Below are 21062 nucleotides of genomic sequence, written 5' to 3'. Positions count from 1 at the left end.
CAAGTAGGTCCCAAGTCTATCCAAATATTTGACTTCAAAATAAAAACCAACATGGTTCAACGGTGGCAAGTTTGATGGAAAAGAATATTAAATAACATTAATAGTGATAAAGTAGTCTAACTCCTTCCTCATTAGTTGAAGTAATAGGGGTCAACCATTCGGTTTTATTCTCCACCATTTTACCGTTCGGTTTTATTCTCCATCAGTTTAAGTTTCTATATCGTTTTTGCTTGTTTAGGTAATTGGGCATCGTAGGTTAGGATATGTATGGACATGTTTCTTTGACTCAGTCAGTTTTTTGTCCATAATCGGGCTCAACATAACTAAGATAATTGGACTACAACTGGGTTTTGAACGGGCCAACTAATTGGTTGGTCTATATATAATCTTTAAATAGGCCATGAAAAATCTTTAAATGGGCTACACTTGAACTAGATATGATTTAACAGGTTAATTGGGCTAACTAATTGGTTGGTTTATTGGCTTGTCACAATATTCGGTGAGTCCTGGTCCTGGTCCTGGTCGGATGACCTTCAAGCCACTATCTTGCATCGAGACCACCCAATTATTAATTGGTCAATGCTTGAGCCAGTCTCAGACTTCAATTGATCCATTGATTTAGGTTAGGCCTACATCTGCAAGCCAGATTTTTTATCCCATTAGTCGATACAAACAACAAAGTAAGAACATTTCAAATGGGACTCAATTTCTGTTCACTCACTATGAAAAGAGATTCTCCTCATGTATTTTATAGAGTCGAAAATACCCTTCTCCATGCTAATCAAAGTAATTAAATCTCTTCATCTCCATAGTGAGGAAATTTATCTGAAGAAAAACTTAATCCTTTGAAATATCCACACCTTAAATCTGTGACCATTTACACATTTATTACATAATATTTATCCATTTCCTACCCCAAAAAAAAAAAAATAAATAAATAAATAAAATTGCATTGCAATTAAGAAACAACTACTTTTATAAATGGTTTTTAATAAAATCGATCGGTGAAATAGGATTCATATAGTCAATCTCATTTAGTTGAGATAACACTAACCCTATTGTGTTTTGGAAACGAGGTAGAGGATGGACATTTAGGGTATATTTGGTTGGCAAGAAAAAATAAAAAGGAAATAATTCTTGTGGCAGTGGCGTGCAATCTCTCTCTCTGTCCTCCCATATGTGAAATGATACAAACACCTTGATGAGAAAGAGATAATCTTATCATTACTTTATTATTTTCTTTCCGTTTCTTACCAATGCAAACATATATCTTAAAGTTGGACATCTTAAGTTTGGGCTAGGGTTGTCCCAACTCCCAACCCAGTTTGGGAGGGACAAAATGATCTAATATGACCAATCAATATCAATATAAATATCTGTATGCCACTACCGATATAGATATCAATGCCATGAACTAAATCACTACCTAAGGTTGCTTGCATGAGTTGCTCCGAACACTGGACTTGGGTCATCATGGGTAGATTTGGGATCCGACCCATGGTCGGTGAGCAGGGTCAACAGTCAACATGGTCTTCTATGTGACCTCTTGTAAGGGACCCAAGTTCTGGTCACCCATTCAGCCTTGATTGTGAGATCAGTTTTTTCTTGGTTATGACCAAAAAGGAAAAAGAGCCCATAGGGTTAACTTCTTAGATCTTGACTCTTCACTTTCTCTCACCCTGGTTCCTTTCAGGTCTATCCAGGGGAGGGAACGTGCTTGATTTATATATCTAAATATGGGTTAAGAAACCCCTTGAACCAACCACTCCCACAAGTTAATCCCCAAAACCTTCTCTCTCTCTCTCTCTCTGACTGTGTCTCTTCCTCTTTGGCTCTTTCTCCTTCTCTGTCGATCTGTATTGGTGAATACGTGGCAATGGGTATTTGTGTATCCACTCCTGCAAAAGGGAGAGGAGAATGGAATCATGAATCGGAAGCCATGGTAATCCATGTGGATGGAAAGCTAGAACAGTTCAAGGAACCAACGAAAGTCGAGGATCTGATCTCTAAGAATCCCAATTGTTTCCTCTGCAACGCCGAATCCATCTTCGTCGATTCCTGTATTCCTTCATTGCCAGATGATGAAGAGCTTCAATTTGGGCAAATTTATTTCCTATTACCAGTCACAAAGCAACACATACCTGCTTCCCTCACCGATTTGTGTGTTCTTGCCATTAGAGCTGCCACCGCTCTTCGTAAACAAGATTTACAAATGCAGGAATCATCATCTCAATTTTACGGTAGACGTGCTTTGAGTTTTCCGGCCAGGTCTCGAAAAGGTCGAAACAGCTCGGCGGATTCCGACATTAATCGACATCGCCGGAATAGGATTTCAGGTCGAACCTTATCCTTGTAATTTACAGGAACAGGGAAAGGGTCTTATCAATTGACTTATTATTCTTTAATTTAGAGCAAAAGGACTTACCTTTAATGGGTTAGCTTCTGTTATGTGTGTATATCTATGTTTGTGGACTCCGTCAGATCAAATTTATATTTTCTTTTTCTTCGTGTAGTATCAATTCAATGTCTTTGAATTGAAGATTTACCTTTTTTTTCTCGTTTTGGGTTCTGGGGATGTTCTCGTCTGATCAGAGGTTTCAGATTTTTTTCAAATGCTTATACAGTTCTGCAAAGAATTGAAGACCCAAAAGGGAAAGGTCAAGGTTGAAAAAGTTACAGAAATAATCTGGTGTAGTTAATAACTGGACAGGACACATGAGACTAGAAGTGGAAGTATGCGGTCACCAAACACCAGCCAACAGCCATGGATGGACTTTGTTGCAAAAATGTGATTCTGTCCAATCCAAAAAGTCTTGGCACACTTAAATGGTTAATCCGTTAGTACAAAAGTCTCAATCTCTTCTTCATTTTCAAAAAAAATTAAAAAAAATAAAGGGGGGGGGGGGGGGAATCTCTTCTTCATTTTCAAAAAAAATTAAAAAAAGGGGGAGGGGTGTTGATGGGTGAGGACTGGGGGAGGGGTGAGGGAGGGGGAGGCTGTATTGTCTGCAATATATGAGGTTTAGTGAGCATCCAACGATTGGGAGGGTGTGATCATACACTCTAGCCGTTGGATGTTCACTATACCTCATCGCCTCACCGCTGCCGTGGGATGCCCATTACACCTTATTGTCTCACCGCTGAGGATCTTGACTCATGTGGGGAATGTGTGTTTGGACTTTGGACTTTGAAATAGTAATTGAAAACTTAGATGTTAGAACAAGCGACTATGTACAATGCAAAATGTAAGTGTTCTACTGTTTATATCTGTGGATCCACTACCTTTGATTCCTATAACAGGTCATCAACAATAGAAAAAGTCTTCTCTACCAAAAGGTGAAAAGGGAACTGAATAATAGAGCCTTTACCTTTTCTTTTTTTATTTTTCTCTAAAAAAAAATTTATGGTGATGCTGCGAGCCACCAAACAAAGGTGCATTGATTTGACAAAGTCTATGTTTGATATTGCCCATAGCCCATTTGAATTTTGGTGTATTGCAAGATAACTGAGTTTAGCTTCACTCAAGGTCATCATTGGCATCATTGTGTTGTTAAATGGCCGAGGGGAGAGGTAGTTTTGGAGTGCAATGATGCAGTGAACATCGGATGGCTGAGAGCATTCGGACACACTCCCTGAGGTCCTCTCGGCCGCCCGATGCTCACTGTATCACTACACTCTCTACAGAAGATGTTGTTACATAGTTTTGACCCAAGCAATATGAGGGGAGTTTATGAGACAAAAGTCACATCACTAGTGGTGAGGAGATTCTTGATAACATCCCAACAGACTCAACTGATATGACCATATGAGTTTCAACTCAAAACTTAATAGAAAGTTGAAAACAAGTATGAAGACAATTGTCATGCTTGAGTTTAGATGGATTAGGTTAAAATCCGGCCTACCTGACTTGGGGTCATATTATGATTGATAATCCTAAATACTTAATTGTCATGTTGAGGCATTGGTACTAAAGCAACTTTAAGTTATAACAAATAAATGAGTGAAATTTCCTTTATGGTGCATTTGCTTGATGGTTCTTTGACGACTCAAATATATATTGTTTGGGCAAAGACTCATATATATTTTAGATGATCTCTTTAGGGCTCAAATTTTAGGAATATGTTATTCATATCATCGTTTTTTATTTTTATTTTTTATTTTTTTAATTTTTTTTTCATTTTTTTTTTAAATACAATGCTTTAAAAATTGAATAAAATTTTAATGCTACCCATTGACAGTACAACGTGGGCCAGGCCCATATTTAGGGCTAAGGTGGGCTAGTATTTCTAGGTGAAATTTTAGGTGGGACAAGTACTAAGCATGCCATAATGGCAACTAAAGATCTTTTATGGGCCAGTGGTAAACCACACAGCCCATTTTCGTCCAATCTTGGGAAAGTCACTGGATTCTTGGAGAGAATGGATTGCTCTTGGGTAGGGTCCCAATTTGTCTAGCTGAACAGGCTCCAGCACACCATATTTGGATGCTTTGGGAGGGCCAGAGCCAGCCTAGACTGAAATTCAGGTTGAAAATACTCATCTGGGCTGGGGCCTGACAAGTGGCAACTGGGCTTGCCTGGGATTATATGAACTAGTTAGATGAAGTAACAAGATAACTGTGGATAGATATATTCCTAAAAACAGAACTCCAACCTATGTAATTATAAGTGGCCACACTTGGATAGGACTGTAATGTTCTTTTGTTTTTAAATCTATAAATATAAGTTCATTATAAATAATCGTATACAAAATTATTTATAATTATACAAACATTATCCCTCGATCATCCATGTGTTCCCAGAAATTGTTTCTTATTGTGCTTTCGTCTCTTATACCTTGAATATGATCCATGTAACCGATCCCATTTAATTTGGATAAGGTAGAGTAAGTATATACAATTTAACACCTTATTATCATTTTTATAAGAGAGCTCGAAAAAAAAAATTTGCTGTCTTCTTTTCTTTGTGTCCATTTCTAGTCCCATAGCAAACAATGCAATGTAATCTACATTCAGTAAAGCTTGAGCTAAATCCATTGAAGAGATGGCTCAGGGAGAGCAGTTGTGCAAGCTCTAGAATTAGATCCAATATTGTTATTTGATTTCTTTAGTGGGATTAACCATGGAATTGATAAAAAGAAGGGAAAGAATGCTCCCTGGTTGCGCGATGATTGCACCACTATGGCGGCCAATGAAGGAATACACATGGGCATCAAGAGGAAGTGGATTTTTTGAGTTTTAGTGGGGTGTGTGCATCTTTTTATGATTTCATCACCCTCTATGTTTGGGTTCAGAGACCTTACAACCAAAGAGTGTTCATTTCTCCTAAAAGGAATTTCTAAAGACCCTCATTCATGGATGTAAATAAGGTAGAACCAGCCGACCCCAATTCCAATTAATATTGATTCTCAAAAGCCATTTTAGAATCATCCATGAATGAACTTAAATCTTTATTTTTTACCATTAGATTTTTATTTTTTTTCTTATCATTTTTTTCTACTATTTTCTCAATAAAATGATACTGAAAATAGTACAAAATCAATGAGTCTCATTTCTTGTAGTTGATCTTCAATAAAAAAACAAAAACAAAACAAAACAAAAACAAATCAAAGATCTGTCAAAATTTTCACTTTCTTGTTTTCGATTTTATTTTCTAGGATTTGAGGTGCTTCTAATCAATTGCAACCTAGTTTGAATTAGAATTAATGGAAGCCAATCCCATGTCCGAACTCTGGTTCCAAAAACCCCCCACCCCAATCACCACACCCCACACCCCACACCCCACACCCCACACTGATACACAGTATTCCAGACTGGTTGACAAATATCTCCAATTAGTGGTCAACTATATGTCAGAAACCCAAACAGCGAAGGCCTCTCATTAATGGCCATTGGAAGTTAATACAAACTCACGTGCGGTCACATTCTTTTGTCTGTAACATCCAAAACAATTAAAGTCAACAACTCAAAAAAAAGTCAACAGAGACACGTGACCCTCTCACTTCTGGACCCGCTCTTCTCTATCAGATCTTCATCCGAGAATTATTAATGGAGTCATCAACCCACCGACTAATAAGATCCAATCACTCACTTTCTTGAAGAACCCAACTGTAAGATCCTGATATAGTTTAGTTTCCAGGTCAATTCACCCCTATAAATATGCATCATTCATCATCTGATCCTCTGTAAATTAAACAATTTCAATTCTAGAAGATTACAGAGCTTCAAAGTTTTGAGGTCTGTAATGGCCTTAAAGATGCAATCTTGCCCACTCTCTCTTCTTTTCTTGCTCGCTATAACCGCATTAATGAAGGTTATAGCCATGCCCAGCACTGGCTCTGGTACTGTGCCTCATTACAAGCTGAATGCGAGTGAAGAGTTCCTGGAGGAGCACAACCAAGCAAGGGCGGCGGTTGGAGTTCCACCACTGCAGTGGAGCCCAAGCCTTGCGACACTGACGAGTAGGCTAGTGAGGTACCAAAGGAACAAGAAAGGTTGTGGATTTGCGGTGTTGAGTCACAGGGGAAAGTATGGAGCGAACCAGCTGTGGGCGAGTGGGTTCGTTGTGACACCACGTGCGGCGGTTCAGGCTTGGGTGAAGGAGAAAGACTATTATAACTATACTAACAACTCGTGCGCGCCGCATCACAGGTGTGGTGTGTATAAGCAGGTGGTTTGGAGGAAGTCTTTAAAGGTTGGATGTGCACAAGCTGTGTGTGAAGAAGGGGGCCATGTCACCCTCACTATTTGTTTCTATTCCCCTCCTGGGAATGTGATTGGACAAAGCCCATATTAAGATGATTTTCTTCTTTCTTCTTCTTCGTAATCTTTTGTTCTTCACATTTGTGACTGTTAACTCGCTAGATTAAGCTCAGTTAGTTTGGATTTGTAGATCGAGGTAGACAGTAATTGAAAGCAACTAATTTGCTTCGAAGAGGGTTTCATTTCTTTCTTTGGTAGTAGCTAAGCCTACCAGTTCATCATCATAAGCTTCTCCCACCCATGCGCCCTTCATCTTCAGTGACCACTTCACTGGAACTGCTTCCTCTATATGGTTTCTAACAGAGTGAACCCTCGCGACATGCATGTAGAAGCCATAAATTGTTCCTTCGAGGAGTAATAAATGTAGTTAGGTGCCACAGTGGGGTATAGTATATACCATACGGTCTCTGATGAGTGATGAGCCCGTTGCATAGCTAAGATCGAAATCTAGACTGTGTCAATGGTGCACTAAATGTTTTGATTCCTTTGATCGGTAGGATCCCATGTGGAAAAGGCAACTCCTCTCCCCACTGGGTGCTGACCCGATACTAAGATCATGCAGCTCCCAAGTCTGATTTCTATTTCAATTAATCGGATGTTCTAAGATCATTAATTTCAAACTGAAATAGGTGAAAAACTCCTTCAATTTCAAATTTGAAATTACATTCACAGTTACTCTTTAACGAACACATGATTATTGATAGGCAAAACATTAATTTCTGTTAACAAAAAACAAACACCACTTTCTCCTAATATTCACAAGAGGGGATGAAACAGATTTGCCTTCTTATCCACAACCATAATTTACATTTGGATTCATGATAACAGGCTCGAATGGAATTTCAATCCTCTCTTTCACAAGGCAACGAGGTTCCCCATCTTCTATAACCAGAACTTTCCCAGGTGGGCACTGAATCTCCTCTCTTTTGTCCTCTGTTGCTGCCCTCGGAAGCAGATCCAGAATCCTTAATTGAATGCTCCTTCTTGTAAGCCTGGGTTCAAAACCAGCCAAGTTCAGAACAGAGATCACCCCAACAATGGTAAGGACAGTTTTAGCAGCCACATCAAGGACAAGTTTCAACCCTGTTGGTGAGCTTCTCGGAGGTTTTTGAGTTTGATTTCCACCTAATTCATCCATGCCTTTCCTGGCCTCAGGGATGGGCTCACCAGTAATGACCCCATTTCGAGTAAACTTCCTTGCAGAAGGGAAGGGTGAAGAATAAACATTATTGAAGACCAAGGAATCTGGAGGTCCGCTTGGATAGGGAGGAAGAAGGAGATCATCATTCTGCTCAACTGCCTCACTAGCAAAGGCAGTGACCCCATGAATCACTTCTAGGTCCTCCCCTTTGTACTCCTTGAGCTTCTTTAGTAAAACCTCACGACTGTGATCAATCTCTGATAGAGTTGCTTCCCTTTCGTATCGTTGTTGTTGTTGCAAAGCCTTGACACAAAAAAAAGAGAAACTATCAGGGGCAGTCAGCAGTAATTAAAGAATCCTTGTCCTTTTTTTTAAGTTACTTCTTCACATTACTTAAATCACTTAAAGAAAGCACCAAGGGCAAACAGATGCAGGAATTTCCAGGTACTACTCGAGTGCAATTAAAAAAATAAATAAATAAATAAATTTATGAATAGTATGAGAGGAAGGTTTAATTAGAATAATCCGTAGAAGTTTGAATTCCAAAAATAAAGTGAATATTTCCAAGTAGATGTAGAGGCTCTGATGCAAGCCCCTAGAAACTTCAGAAGTTTTCTCATTAAGAATTCCATCCTTCACAAGATTTAGACTGGAAATGCTAGAAGAAAGAAATAATATTAATAATAAGAGTTAGATTTAAAACAAGCACCAATTACAAAATTCAGAATCGATGAAAAGATCAGAGTACAAACATTGTCCTTTCAACAGCTCCACAGCCATCTGATGATTCGATCTAAAGTCTGTCACCAAAAAAATATTTGACAAAACAGTGATCACATTGGCTAAGTGAAGCTGAGTGACAAAGTACTTGGTACTCTTTTCAAACTCAGAAGTGACAAGTAAAGAACTAGATTTCACTGAAACTGCGAAATTTAGACCGAAATTAGGTAAGACCCATGTATCGCACGTGGTTTCATTTTGACCTTTGTCGGAACCAAAAATATTAGCGAAATTTCAGTCATGTTGACCGAAATTTCGAATATTGACACTTCTTCGATCTAGGAACACCTGGATGTACAAGCCCATCCCACATTTCCACCCCATGCTTTACCCAGGAACCCCACATTTGGTACGATTAATTCTCAACCTCTGCTGATTGACATAAAAAATATGATCTAGAAATTGATATCCAAAAAAATAAAAAATAAAAACCTAGACAGGATAGGAAAACATAAGGAATAAGCTCATCAACCAATGGACCAGATACACATTTTATGCTATTTCATTTATTTTTTTATGAAGAAAGAAATTTTATATAAGTACAAGTAGAAGGAAAGTCAAGAAATCACCAACAGATATCATGGGAACACTAGCATAATTTATACATTGGAAAGGATCATGAGATAAGTGTCTGATAATTCTTGCAATCACCGGTGAGTTGTGGATAAGGGCCAATGTAACTATATATTCTCTAAGCTCCTTTAGTAAACTCATCGAGAACTGCATTAATTGATCAGGGCCCATTATAATAAGGTGTCCATTATAATTGCCCAGAAAACAAGCAGCTATTATTAGATGCTGCAAGCCCTAAGGACAAGAAACTTGTCATATGATCGGGGAGAGAGAGAGAAACACAATTGAGAATAGCATCAACTTCCAAGTAATTCTCACACAGAAAATGTTGGTCTGGAAGAACTGTACCGATGTCAGTTCATTTGAAAGGGCTTTCTACCATAGCCAGGTCATATGATCCTCACACAATCAACTTCCTGCTATTACTCATGCTGCATACCTCAATACCCCTGGATGGATTCCATGGAGATCAGGTCTATTACAACCTTCGTATTCTTTCCCATCACCTGCTCTTTCAAAATCTTCCTTAGACCTTAATCTTCTCTCAAAACCATCTAAATGGTCCTTACACCTCTTTTTCCTTTTCCCCAAATTAGTGGATCTCTCTCTCCTATTTTGACTGAGGATTTAAGATCAGTTTTGTAGTTCTGATCCATTCCAGGAGAAATTGATCTGGACCGTCTGGAGACAATCTGAACAGTCAACAGATCCATAAGGAAAAACCCAATAATCTAAGTGGCTCAGCCAATCCATTGCCAACAATAGATTGGGTCAAGCCTCCCGATACTGATCCAGATAAGATGATCAAACCGATTTGATACTAATCTATAAACCCATGATTCTACAAATCTCTAAAAGTCCTAAAATCAGCTTTGATCTGCTCCATAATATCAATCTATAGGACGAGAGAACCCTGCCGGTCTGGTGTCCAGCGGGCCAATGGGAAGTGCGGTCAGGGGGTCAGCATGGCCTTTTCGTACCCTGCACGGTCTGGGCGTTTCCTGCACCAGACTGGTTCTTTTTCCCTAATCTATAAACCTATGATCCCATGATTCTACAAATCTTGAGTCCTAAAATCAGGCTTGACCTACTCCAAAAAACCACATGAGACACAAAGTAGGATGCCTATCCAGTTCAATATGAGCTCTAATGAGGTTTCCCACATTTTTTAAAACAATTTTTGAGGTTTCTGAAACCATCCTCTCCTGAAGTCTTAAATATAAATTCAGCACAATAGTTTCCCTCTATGCATTTGTAAGCAACAAAGGGAATTTACTTCATTCTGTGACATCCTAAAGATTATATTGCTTCCAGTTTAGTCACAGGCCAACTAAAAGGAAAAGTTTCCCCTTTTTCATTCTCATGGATGCAAACGGAGAACAATATATATTAAACTTGTCAAGCCAACATTCACCCAGGAGACAACAATTTTCAAGTCTCATCACAACCATAACACATTCCTCCTCAAAGAGATTTGGAAAGCCTGAAGCTCATATCGGGTTGTGCAAAAATGGACTGCTTAGCCTAATATCAACAATGCAGAGACAACGTCCCAAACCTCGAAATCTAATGAATATAATCATATATTTCAGGTCATGCCCAAATGAGGGGAGAAATAAAATTTCTTACCAAAACACTAATTAGCCAAGTGGAAGCCTCTCTTCTTTACACTATCAACTTTCAACACTCAACATTATTAGAACAAGAATCTACACAAACACATCCACCATCGGCAGAACTGGCCTTCCCCATACCTTCCAAATTGAGGAAGGATCCTATTCCTATCTAAGTGACAGCATCAGACAGCAGGCTTGCACAATATATACAAATGCCAATTCTCAAGCAAGGAAACTCTTGAGACAATTTCATGCTCTAAAATCAGAGCTACACATGAGGAAACAAAGAGTAAATTGAGGAAGAAAATATTATTAAAAAAAAAAAAAAAGGCCAAAGTGGCAGTGAAGTCAAACTTAACCCGAATAAGCTCACCTAGCCTCGAGCATGTGGGGATGGAATTAGGATTTAGGGTTCTACCAAAAATTCTAATTTAAATCGAGAAAAATCCTTAGTTCTCACAGAACGACCTCAGAAGCCAAAATGTAAATCATGAAGTGTAATCTAACCCTGAAAAAAATGGCAAAAGGTACAGAAGTAAAAGGCTCGAGGACAAAAGAGGTAAAATGACCTGCAAGGAAACAAGCTGCTCCTCGAGAGATTCGAGAGCATCGCGAATGCTGGAAAGGCTACCGTCGTCATCTTCAGCTTCTCCGTCTTCTTCGGCGGAATGATCATCTTCAACTTCACCGTCAATGTCGCGGGTCCTTGCTTTATCGATACAATTGTTGATCTTCAACCGAAGCTCAGAAGCTCGAGAGAGAACTACGCCTATCTGTTCTCCCTCCATCGTTCCTTACTCTCTTCGGTTTCAGTTCTTCAGGGAGCACTCGGGATCCGTTGAAACCGTCCAAATCCGTGGCCAGGAGGAAGAGTGACGGACTCGGATCTTATGAAACCGTCTAGATCCGTGGCAATGGGAGCGAGTCACTGATTCTTCTCTCTCATGCTACGTGTACAAACTACATATGACGTTTTGGCGGAGTGAATCGCACGTCGCTATCGTGAGGACAGTGTTTGGATACAGTAATAAGCCCAGTTCGAGATCAGTTATGTCCATCCCTAGACTAGCCCGGCCTGATCTCTGATTGGGTATCTCAACCCTAGCACTGCTTGTTTGGGCTCAATCCAACCAAGCCCGCCAGAATATGCAAGTGGAGTGGACTTTAGTCTTAAGGATGGGAGAGTCCACCAAGTTTATCACAGCTCGGGCTGGGCTAGGCTAGGCTAGGCTGAACTGACGCCTCAATTAATCCTAACCCAGCCCCTGACGGAATTTTTCAAACCCAACCTGGCCCATGAGATGGAATCCCAATCCAAGCCCAGAAAAAGTTGATGGGTTCAGGCTATTGGGCCCAAATTTCATCCTAAGCTGCCTCAACTCAATGCAATAGCGAAAGTGGGTGTGGGATTGAAGCACATTCACTGCACAAGAGGGCAAAAATGAAATATTTTGTGATTTCAAGAGTGGCTCCATAGCATATCTGTTTATTTATATTTAATGGATTTTTTCTTCCTTATATTGGATTTAAAGAGGGACAACAAGGGAAGTATCTCCATTGATTGGTCCAATATGGATTTTAAGAGAATCCCAACAATGTGATCTCATTATTATTCCCTCCTTATTGTTCAGAAGATCTAAAAGACCCGGCATTGTTCCAAGAGTTCCATCCAATCCAACCACTAAAAGTGGTGGATGAAAAAAAATCTCATTTCACTGTGGATGGATGAAAACTCGGTCCTTAGCTTAAAATATTCATTGATTTTGTTCAAGGAACAAGGAGAGAGATTTTCAACCATACTGTTTAGTGGGTCTTCTGATGCTGGAGAACAGGTAAATATCATCATAATGGGTATTTTCCAGTCTTAATTTCTTACACCTACTAATACTCTTAAAAAGGCAACTAATGCAGCAGATTAGTGGATTTCTATTTGCTAATAACCTAAGTGGGTTTTTTTATTTATTATTTATTTATAATGTACCTACTAGTTAGTGTTAACATATTACATACAAGAAGTCCATTAAACTTACTTCTGAAGCCAATGCACAACTAAGAGCTTGAGATCATTAATTCTGCAGAATTACAAAACTCATTGCATAATACTGAATAATATGGATTACAATATACAAAATGAGGCAGCCATTCTATCCTACAATATCTTGCTTCATTTTCTCTTTCATTTGTACAAAATGGATAAAGTGGGGAGGGGAATCAAGACCTGACTTTCCAGAAAACCAACACTCTTGAGCTTTATGATCTTTATATTTTCCTTGACATGGAGATCATTAGGCATTTTTTATGCATTCAGTCATTTCCCAAGTTCTTTGGATATCAGGTACCGGAACGCAAAGTTGTGAGGTACCCATTCAATGCTCTTGCGGGTTTTGCTATTCTGTCTCCTATGCATGGTCTTTCTCAGACTTTCAGGCATACACTGTTGGATCATCTCCACCACACCAGTAGGACACAATCCTGCATCCTTTGCAAAAGACTCTACAACCTTTGGTAAAAGGATCTTCTGCTCCTTGCGTACCCCATAGGTGGCCCGAATGTACTCTTCTTTTGCAGCTTCAAGTTCATGGAACACTCTCTTGGGTGTGTATACACGTACCTGGAGAACTCAAAAGATAACTACGGTCAACAGAAAGTTCTGGGGAAGCACAATGGTTGCAAAACTGTAGGAAGACATTGGCCTCTGCATTTCTATCTTGCACTCTGACAGAAGCAGACTCAAAACAATATTTTTTTTCCCCATCATTGAATTATGAAAAACTGGATTTCATAGTTGAGACAAAAAAATGCTTCTGACTTAGCCATGTTCCTGGATACCTCAGACCACTCAAGAGTTCAGTAAATATTTGTGGTTGTGTTCAGTTTCCAGAATTGAGATTAGTATGGTAATGTTCAAGAGTTAATTGGTCAAACCATCCCAGGGAAAAGAAAATTAATTAAATGCTCCATGCCTGAAATTATATTTACCTAATTTTATTGGAAAATCTGGGGCACAAATCATATGGCTAGTTCTAGATTACAAAATTGAAAGATCGACAATCTCACTGAAACGTGGTTCATGAAGATTTCCCAACAATGCTAAATGTCGGCCAGATTAATAAAACAAAGATGTTGGATAAGGTAGACAAAATAGAATGACAAATTATTCTGGTTTTCATCATCATGTAAGTTGCCTAGTAAGGAAATGAGGGTATCATATACCATACGCAAAAGCTCAGTTTGTAAATTTGTTTCTCTGGAAGATTTGCCACTTAAAAAGGCAAAGTTGTTAGGTTGTTAATTAAAAATCCAATTTTGTTTCAAGCAGCAGTTCAAAAACAAAATAGAGTATGCCTGCAATAACATCAGGAACAAGAATACTGTTCATGCTAAAAGAGTTGAGCTTGAATAACAGATAGTATAGGATAGTGGTGTACCGCAGGATCAGAGTGGCTTCCTGAACAAAGAGCAAAATGTAAAAGTGGTTCAGGTTGTTCAATTGCATATGCCTGCCGATCATCTCCAGCCTTGAATTTCGTCTTTGTAGGAAAAAACAACCGAAACCACTAAAAGGGGAAAAGAATCAGCCTTAAGGTTGAAATCCAAATCATAATATAGCACAGAAAAACTGAAAACAATGAAGAAAAAGGGTGCAAAACAGGCAAACTAAGAAGGGAGGAAATAATTAAAGGAATATGTTGATACCAAAATTTTATGGTAAATGATCAAATCAGATTTAGAACATTTACAAGGAAATTCACCTGTCCCGGACGAGGCGAACGGCATCCCAGAATAGAACTCTGTATCGTGTCTACACTGATGGTGTGACCTCCCACATTGTATGCAGCCTGGATAATACACAAACATATGAAAACAGAAACCACGCAGCATTGTCTTCTCAAAAATAGATCATTGCGGCCCTGCTCACCTTAAGGAGTAAAGACACTCTTTTCATATTATTTTGTGGAATCCCATAAGCTAAAAATGCCTGCAGATAAGAAAAAAAGATTACCATTTATGGCACCAACAGAATTTTATAAGGCTGTCAGCACCATGATAAAATTTTTAAATTAACAAAGCAATCAGCAGCCATTACATGCATCACCAATGCATTATGTACATTGACCCAGAAAGGAAGCTTCTCATCATTCATCATCTTTCTAGGATCAACTTCTTCCAATCGACAAACAAGAGACCTGCAAGAAATAATTCATAAGTCAAACACGTAAGAAGTGCAATAAACCAATAACTGCAAGTGATGTTCATGATGCCCTATAAAACATTGTCCTTACTAAATGAAGGAATCTGAAATTTGGAAACAGAGAAGCTTGTACAGGCTTGAAGAATTGCCCAAATTGCTCACCTAAAATTTTGTAGCATGTCATCAATGTCATTCAGTTTCTGATTGTCCCTACAAATCCATGATATCTCTACCATTGAGCTGTAAGGTCCACTGAACTCTGTCAACCCTTCCACATGGAAAGGATTATCTAACCGTGTATCAAATGAAGAATCTTTCCTGCACCGAGGGCTCCACAAATCATACTGATCCTGTGGAGAAAAAGCACTCACTGATGACAAGGATGAGAAAGGAGAAGATGAAAGGCCATTATGCATCAGAGGGGGTTCTGCAAGCTTGCAATATATAGCTGACATGCACTTGATCATATCCTCAGAAAGCTTGTTAGGTGTCTCAGGAATATGGTCAGCTATACGTGTACCAAGATGTTCTGCCAAACTGATTACGTTTGAAGTGGTATCCTGCGCATGCTGTAGATAAACCATCAAAAGTCACAATCAGAAGAGGCCTATAAATTGTTGAATCCTACAGGCCATCTAAAAATTTAACAGATACCAAATTACCTCCATCAGAGACAAGGGTTGAGAATGGCATGCTCGTAAAGCTCTATCTAGAGCATCCATTGGTGGGGAAGTCCTTGTCATACAAGCTGAACGTTTAGATAAAGAAGAATGGCTGCGGTGAATGCCAGAATCAAACAGCTTTTCAGCACTCCCGATGTCACTTAAATCTTTCTGAGGCTTGCCAATGGAGTCTCGGTGTAATGGTGGACGAGCCAAATGAATAGCTGAATTTTCTGTCTCTGAGGATATATCACCTCCAGAAACTTTCACGAACATATCATTTTGTGCGAATGAAGGTGATTTTATTCTATCCTCCATGGTAGATGGAGATAAGGCAGAAATTTGCTGGTCAAAAGCTTTACGGTACAGTGAAAGAAGATATTGTTCCAAATACACAACTTCCAACTCTAACAGTGAAATTTCCCTGATGAGTTCCTTGGCAGGCTGAATTTAAAGGTGGTCATGTGAGTTGGTTGAAGCAAGATAAATTGAGTTAATATATAGTAAAAAAGAATGACAATGAAATTATTCATTTAGAAAAGTAGAATGATAATAAAACAAAATCCATGTCATCTAGGACTCCATAAGTAACTTTAAACAGCATTTTTTTTTTTTTTAAAATAGGTACACTAAAGAAGTGGGGAGAGGGAAGGTACAGCCAGGAGACTCGAACTCGAGACCTCCTGGTGAGCGTGGGTTTATCGCACCACAACCTCATCAACTGCACTAGGCAGTTGTTGTTAAATTTAAACAGCATGTTGACATTGTTGGTAAAGGACCCTCTCAAATTAAGTAATCTTAGAAAATCCACACAACATTTCCACATCATCTTATGATGGTAGTGAAAGATGCAATGATACTACTAGTTTAGAAAACAATAGCAAAAATGCATCTAAAATCTAAATTAACCATGATCCATTTTATTCTACAATCAAAAGAAATTCTTATCTGCCCATGAAATTGAGAGGACAGGAAAGAAGTACCTTCGGCATTGAGTTCTCATTTGAAATATCATATGAGGAAGACCTATAGCCCAATGCCTTTTCCAGTGCACTCCGTACCACAAATTGATCTTGTAATCGTTTCTCAAGCTGCAAAATCTGCGTAAGAGGCCAAATCCTGTTTAGAAATTCTTTTTACTTCTATTTTATTTCCTTTGGTGTGGAGTGGGGTACGACAAAACCTAGACCTCACAGACCATGAACCGTTCCATTGAACTTGGACTTGCCACATTTTGGAATCACAAAAGATTTACTATAGGTGTTAGAAGACACATCCTATTAATTGTTAGGAACTTAAGGAGTGGAGAACAATTACACCTAGCCGACCTAAACTTCAGAAAATTAAATGCCAAATATTTTCACAGCATTTTAGATATAGTAAATTCTAAATATTCTGAAGATACAAGTTCAGCTCCATACCTCTTGCTTCAAAGTGCTTTGTGCTCCCAACCTAAGAGATTGGTTCTCTTTTGATTCAGTGTGGCCCTTCCCTTGTCCCATGTCCTTGTACCAAACAAAACCTAAAATTAAGAACTTGGAAAATGCTTGAAAAATGATGCTCCAGAAGGAAGTTACCTTCTGGTCAACTATCTAGATATTTGGTTGAATAGACAAACAAATAAATAACAAAAACAAGACCAGAAAACATCAACAGAAGGTTAGGGATATGGAAGACGTGGTGAAGAAGGGCTTTGTATTCTATATCCAAGAAAGAGCCCTCACACCAGCATTCTAGAATTCCAACCGCAAAAGGGTTTAGTGAAAGGGGAGGTGAGCTCTGGAGCCTAAACTCACCAATTTTAGACGAGGAGTTGCTTCAGGGCTAGTAACCATAACATCTTCCTTGAATCTCTTTTCAGGATAACTGCCATTGCAAACAGTAACAATTAATCTAAATATTCTACAAAAAGAAGAAAAAGGGGGGGGGGGGGGGGGGTGGAGGAACCCAGTCTCCATAGAATCTACACAGAGTATTAAGATGGCATTTCTGATTGCTTCAAAAGCAATGTGCTATCTCAGTATCATGGTACAAATATAAACCAGATGGATTCATGTCTGTTAGAAGACCCAGAGGCAATGATGATGACAAACACCCTCCTCTTTGGTAGTTCACGTTCTAATCCTACTAACTAAAAATAAGAATTGAAGGAGGAATAAGAAGAAGAAGAAGAAGCAAAGAGGGTTCTCAACTAAATTCCCAGAAACACAACAGTTCTTAGAGGAGAAAATCCTGATTCCCTCTCTTTACAGAGTCTCTTCTTTCATTTTTGGGTATACGAAATTCGAGAGTAATTTTGATCCAATGGAACTAGACAAATGGTCTGCGAATAAACTGTACTCTTCTGCTTGCACTTGAAGTCCGGCTACCCTGTGAGGTTACACCACATTTAAAAGTTGAAGCTCTAAGTTTCAATCTCCCCAAAACCCACTTCAAAATCCTATCCGATTCAGGTTGCGATCAACTTGATGGAAAAGAAGAGAGAAATGAAAAACTTGTGCTGGAATAAGCTACCTCTTCGAACGCTTGTGTCGTGAAGCTCTTTCCATGAACTTTGATAGATTCATAGAAGAATCATGCCACTTAACTCCAAGCATTTCCCTACCATAACTCTCCTCAAGAGAATCAAACCCCATTGTCGAAATCGTCCACAATAGCTGAAAATCCAATAAGTTTTTCATGAGATGGAGTGAAGTGTCCAGAAAGGAGAGAAAACAGAACAAGGAAAACATTTATTAGCATTACAGATTCACAGAAACAACTCTTCTAATGGAAGCCAAAATGAAACCACATTCACACACATACACACACACACACACACAGAGTACTAACCCAGGTTGGTTGTTGAACGCCCTGCAGTCCACTAAACGAAACGGGTTCCGAGATAATCCCAATTAGACTAAAAATCCCATTTCTCCCATTGCAGGGAAGCTACCCATGTCCCAGAAGAACTCCCTCACCACCTGAAGGTAATCATTCGGTGAGAACAGGATCTGAACAAAACATCACAAAAAAAGGCTTACTTGAATTCATAAGTACTACTAGGAACTTTTGACTAGCTCTTTACTCTCTCTCCCTCTCTGTCTCAGCTATTCCTCACTTGGGAACTTTTTTAATGGTAAGCTTTTCGCATTAAAAGAAGAACATCAGTTTGTGACCTTTAATACCATTGAAGAAAAGTCACAGAGTAGAGTCCAATGTCAATGTCCAAAGTGGACAATTTTCTCTACAAGATCCTACAAGGTCAAGACAAATGTAAGGAAGGAAATAGTGGCCGTGAGTGTAGGAAAATATATTAAAAAAAAAAAACCCCATAACCCAATTCCCCACATTCTATCCCCTTACATTCTCTTTCTCTTATTAGTCTTCTTTCGTTGGAAAGCAAGTGGGAGTTGGTGACCATCCCTGTCGTGCACCAAGTCCTCTCTAATCAGTTCTAAATGGGCACCCCACAAGAAACGTAAACAGTCCTTACCAGTGAAGGGTCATTACTCTTTGTACTGTTTAAGTTGTAACCATGAAAGATGAGATAGGAAGGGAAGCACAGATTTGCTTTGACAGATGTGTAGGATACTAATACGAAGGCAGAGGATTTGACACTAATGAGAAACAAAGGTGGGGTATTGTGAAGAAGTAAAGAGCATTAAGGAGAAGTAAAGGGTCCTCATTCCTCAAAAGGGCTGAAAGGTGAGGGATAAAGGAGAATACATAGGATGCTGCTCCATAAGAGAAAGGGTTTTGTGGGTTTCTTTTGGCTAATCTCTTTGAGGAATTAGGAGATGGCGATACCTGAATTGTCCTCCAGTGTCTAAGTTAGTAACGTTTGTCACGGAATCAAAGAATAAAAAATGTTTTATTAGCTTGACCTTTAGCAAGTTCGATACAAAAGAAGGAAAATTGTGGGTGCGGTAAGGTGAGTAGAGGACCCCTCTCCCCCTTTTTCTTGTCGTCGAAAGGTATAGGCTTAGAAAAGCTACTTTTTCTTACTGTGGAGGAAGGAGATTTCGTTGCTTCACTCTTTAATATATTCTTATTGGAGTTGCAGAAAGCCTAAAAGATTAAACACATGAATCTATCAGTCTAATCAGTATTTTTTGTCCAAAGAGTAGGAACCAATAGGATTGAGCTGGATATGTGGGGCACTTTGTTTGTTAGGTTTTGGCCACCTAAGGGTCTTTCGCTTACCAGAAAGGAATGGGGTGGGGTGGTCACCCTCATGTTAATAATATTATAATAGGAATAAGGGAGGGTTTCCTACCAGGGCAGTGGGAGGAGGGATCTGATATTCCCTACATCAATTAGGGATTAGAAGATTCCTTTGACAATGATATCATCCATATTGGGTTCATATGAAACCCAAATGGTCAAAATAGGAGAGGGAGTATTAGAATGAGTTCTACTGTTTATTATGTGAGAATGATGAAAAGAAATTTGGTCCAAAATTGATAGGAATTTGCTTAAAATATCTTAATACTAATTTTCGTCGGGTCAAATAGACAGGAATTGAGATCAGCCTCAGCCAATTCCAATCCAAATTAGGTCAGTCCAATTCAATTTTAAAATCCTTGCACTCACACTCATGGTGTACATCCCCCTTAACAAGCTCTCTTTTCTCTCTTCTCTCTTTTCTCTCTTTTCATTTAATGATGTGGATCCTCACGTATATGAAAGGACATTCCGAAACTCCTCCTTTCTTTTAGACATGTATAATTCAAATATAAAAAAGCAATGAGTTAACAATTCTCCCTAAAAGGAAAAGAACATTACCCAAAAAATGTCGAGAGGCTATATCAAACACTTAATCACCAAGCCGGAACATTCGTACCATACTGTTGGGTCCAACATGTCCCTTATTAATTTTATATTCTTTCCTTAAATCATAGATTCTATAATGTGATTTTCACTGATTCAGGTGTAATGGAAAACCAAATTCAATCGATTTATACAAAACTAGCTAATGTGGATCTTGATTCAAAGAGCCTTTTGATCTTATCTTCTTTGTTTTCTGCTACTAAATGACCCAGTGTACTGAAGCGGCCAACTTAATGAATTTGTTTAATTGAAAGCTTCTTAGCATGCATTAAAATTTTATAAAAATGATCCATGAAACTGACTTCAACCTGGTTGAGACATGATTTAATAAGATAGCTTGAAGGATCATTATGGGCCACTAGGAGAAATAGTAAATAAACAGTGAAACTTCTATTTTATCTTTTGTATTGTCTAATTTTTATTTTGTCTGTAAGGCAATAAGGCAAGATGGGTAGTTTCCACTTCCCAATGCCCATGTAAAGTGTAAACTGGCAATTTTATTTATAAAAAATTCTGAGCCACTGGAA

General features: G+C 38.8%; 4 protein-coding genes across 4 annotated transcripts; 2 read left to right on the top strand and 2 right to left on the bottom strand.

Moving 5' to 3' along the window:
- Positions 1–1876: 1876 nt before the first annotated feature.
- On the top strand, positions 1877–2356 carry LOC122074156. Its single transcript, XM_042639017.1, has one exon. The coding sequence runs from the start codon at positions 1877–1879 to the stop codon at positions 2354–2356; it is 480 nt and encodes a 159-aa protein (XP_042494951.1).
- A 3725-nt stretch (positions 2357–6081) lies between these two features.
- On the top strand, positions 6082–6931 carry LOC122074722 (STS14 protein). The gene has a single exon (XM_042639670.1). It carries the CDS (start codon positions 6242–6244, stop codon positions 6791–6793), a length of 552 nt encoding a protein of 183 aa, XP_042495604.1. The 5' UTR covers positions 6082–6241; the 3' UTR covers positions 6794–6931.
- Positions 6932–7385: 454 nt separating this feature from the next.
- Positions 7386–11787, bottom strand: LOC122074721 (plastid division protein PDV2-like). The gene is made up of 2 exons (XM_042639669.1): positions 11439–11787; positions 7386–8203 (listed from the first exon to the last, which is right to left on the bottom strand). The coding sequence occupies exons 1-2, from the start codon at positions 11655–11657 to the stop codon at positions 7547–7549; spliced, it is 876 nt and encodes a 291-aa protein (XP_042495603.1). The 5' UTR covers positions 11658–11787; the 3' UTR covers positions 7386–7546.
- A 1152-nt stretch (positions 11788–12939) lies between these two features.
- Positions 12940–18859, bottom strand: LOC122072950. Its single transcript, XM_042637393.1, has 12 exons — positions 18556–18859; positions 18238–18380; positions 17520–17589; positions 17145–17228; positions 16707–16823; positions 15724–16167; positions 15224–15630; positions 14957–15056; positions 14789–14848; positions 14622–14708; positions 14298–14426; positions 12940–13480 (listed from the first exon to the last, which is right to left on the bottom strand). The coding sequence occupies exons 2-12, from the start codon at positions 18357–18359 to the stop codon at positions 13178–13180; spliced, it is 1923 nt and encodes a 640-aa protein (XP_042493327.1). The 5' UTR covers positions 18360–18380; positions 18556–18859; the 3' UTR covers positions 12940–13177.
- Between the last annotated feature and the right edge of the window lie 2203 nt (positions 18860–21062).

This window comes from Macadamia integrifolia, chromosome 3 (genome assembly GCF_013358625.1).
Source record: "Macadamia integrifolia cultivar HAES 741 chromosome 3, SCU_Mint_v3, whole genome shotgun sequence".
NCBI classification, from domain to species: Eukaryota; Viridiplantae; Streptophyta; class Magnoliopsida; order Proteales; family Proteaceae; genus Macadamia; species Macadamia integrifolia.
Note: the sequence above shows the minus strand (reverse complement) of the source record. Positions and strands in the feature narration are given on the sequence as shown.